The following is a 2409-nucleotide window of genomic DNA, read 5'->3' on the forward strand; positions in this document are numbered from 1 at the left end:
GGGTCAATGAGAAGGTCAATAATGCAAAAACCAGGGTAATCCGTACAAATACCTGCAGAAACATTTGTAGAACCTTGTAGAAGGTATGTCAATAACCTAAACTGCCATTTAATGATTTTTTAATACCAATAAATGACATTTCAGATTGGATGTTCAGCAGAGAAGATATGACCAGAATGCAATTAGTGAAACCTCAGTCAAATGGAATATTTAGGTATGTTGAAATGAATGTATATTTAGCAAAAGGACTGTTTCCATTAATAGCAACATGATTCCTTGAATAGAATTGACGGAAAATACAGTGAGGAAGATAAAAAGGTCTGATGTGTTCCAGAAGTAAATAATTCCAAGCAAAGGATTCTTATTACTTTTAGCTAGAATTGGCAATGAGTACAATTGGGTTCAAACTTTACTTTCTTCCCTCCCAGGCAATGAAAATGAACAATCACTCAATGGTCACTGAGATTTTCCTTTTGGGATTTCAGCATCTCGACAATTTCAAAATTCTGATTTTTTCATTGATCCTTTTGATTCACATACTGACCGTATATGAGAATGCCCTTGTCATAGCATTGGTAACAGTCAGCCGAGGTCTTCAGTCTCCCATGTTCTTCTTTCTCCAACAACTCTCCTTCTCTGATCTCCTGCTGTCTGTGGTTATTGTGCCCACCCTGCTCAGTACTGTAATGAATGAAGGAGCTAAAATATCCCTTATTGGCTGTATTGTACAGCTTTATTTCTTTGCTGTCACTGAATCTTTACAGTGTTTCCTTCTAACTGTGATGTCCTATGACAGATATCTGGCCATCTGCAATCCCCTGAGTTATTCTTCACTAATGAATCACACATTTTGTTTTCAACTAATTGCCATATCATGGCTACTTGCCCTTAGTTTTACACCAGTTACTGTGATAACTGCAGCTACACAAGAGTTCTGCAACCAAAATACCATCAACCATTTCTTCTGTGATTACTTTCCTCTCCTGGAACTTTCCTGCTCAGACACCTCCTTGGCACAGATATTGGTAATGGCAACAACTACCCCTGTGGTTCTTATCCCCTTCATGCTCATCATTGGATCCTATATCTGTATTGCCCATGAAATCCTAAAGATAGTGTCCAGTATTGGGAGACAGAAAGCCTTCTCCACCTGCAGCTCCCACTTGGCCGTGGTCTCCATATTTTATGGGACTCTCATTGGTATTTATGTGGTTCCCACAAGAAACCAGTCGCAGACAGTTAAAAAAGTTATTTCCCTTTTATACACTGTAGTGACTCCTTTTATTAACCCAATGATTTACAGCTTGAAAAGTGCAGATATGAAAAATTCCATTAAAAATATAATACTGTAAAGAAAGCAATTACCCAATTTAATCCAGAATGTAAATGCATGTTATTTTATAGTATATTGTCAATAAAACATAAAGGCACTAACCCTAATTTTATTTTTGCCATATATTCATTCCTCACAGTGAGAGTTTCTTTTGATACCTTATAAGTAGTGATGAGCGAATCTGTTCCGTTTCGCTTCGCCGAAAAATTCGCGAATCTTTGAAAAGATCCGCGAAACGGTGAAAAATTCGCGAAACGGTGAAAATGTCATGCGACAAAAAAAATTGTCGCCCGCGGCTATTATTTTGTCGCGCGGCTATTGTTTCGTCTCCCGCGGCTCTTGTTTCGTCGCGCGGCTCTTGTTTCGTCACGCGGCTCTTGTTTCGTCGCCCGCGGCTATTGTTTCGTCGCGTGCGGCTCTTGTTTCATCGCCCGCGGCTCTTGTTTCGTCGCGTGGCTCTTGTTTCGTCGCGCGGCTCTTGTTTCGTCGCGCGGCTCTTGTTTCGTCGCGCGGCTCTTGTTTCGTCGCCCGCGGCTATTATTTTGTCGCCCGCGACTATTCTTTTTTGACGCCGGCGACAATTTTTGGACATGCGGCGAATTTTTCTGCGGCGAAATTTTTCATCCATTTTGCGAAACAATCCGCCAATGGCGAAACGCGGAAATTCGCCGCGAATCCATGCCTGGCGAAACTTTTCGCCCATCACTACATAAGTTGCTGCCTGGAGCTGTCTGGATTTGAACCCTGCTCTTTCTGATAATGTGTGCCTTTATGAGTGAGTTTAGCTTCTTCTACTTTTTCTCCTGGTTTTGACTGCTGGTCTGCCACCTACCCCAAATGTTGCCCTGATTACAGCTCTTTATCTTGCCAGTTGCCTTCCTTGAGCTCTGACCAGTTGCATGGACTTACCTTTCAGTGTACAGACTACTTATCTGTTGTCATATGTTATTTACAGTAAATCTGTGTCAAGGTTCCGCAGGCAGTGAGGGACTGCTGAAGTGGCTGCATACCTTCTCCAACACATTGCCTAGTCTTGGGTAGCTCTTCAGAAAGTGCTGCACCACAAGGTTGAGAAC

The 2409-nt window shown here is 41.9% G+C and overlaps 1 protein-coding gene across 1 annotated transcript; it reads left to right on the forward strand.

Annotated features, from left to right (window-relative positions):
* The first annotated feature begins 437 nt into the window (after window positions 1–437).
* On the forward strand, window positions 438–1352 carry LOC116409606 (olfactory receptor 1496-like). Its single transcript, XM_031898335.1, has one exon. The coding sequence runs from the start codon at window positions 438–440 to the stop codon at window positions 1350–1352; it is 915 nt and encodes a 304-aa protein (XP_031754195.1).
* Window positions 1353–2409: the final 1057 nt, after the last annotated feature.

The sequence above is a fragment of the Xenopus tropicalis genome, chromosome 3, assembly GCF_000004195.4.
Source record: "Xenopus tropicalis strain Nigerian chromosome 3, UCB_Xtro_10.0, whole genome shotgun sequence".
NCBI classification, from domain to species: Eukaryota; Metazoa; Chordata; class Amphibia; order Anura; family Pipidae; genus Xenopus; species Xenopus tropicalis.

Bases quoted from the DNA above. Each gene is read 5' to 3' on its own strand.
- LOC116409606 (XM_031898335.1), top strand. From the start codon at position 438: ATGAACAATCACTCAATGGTCACTGAGATTTTCCTTTTGGGATTTCAG.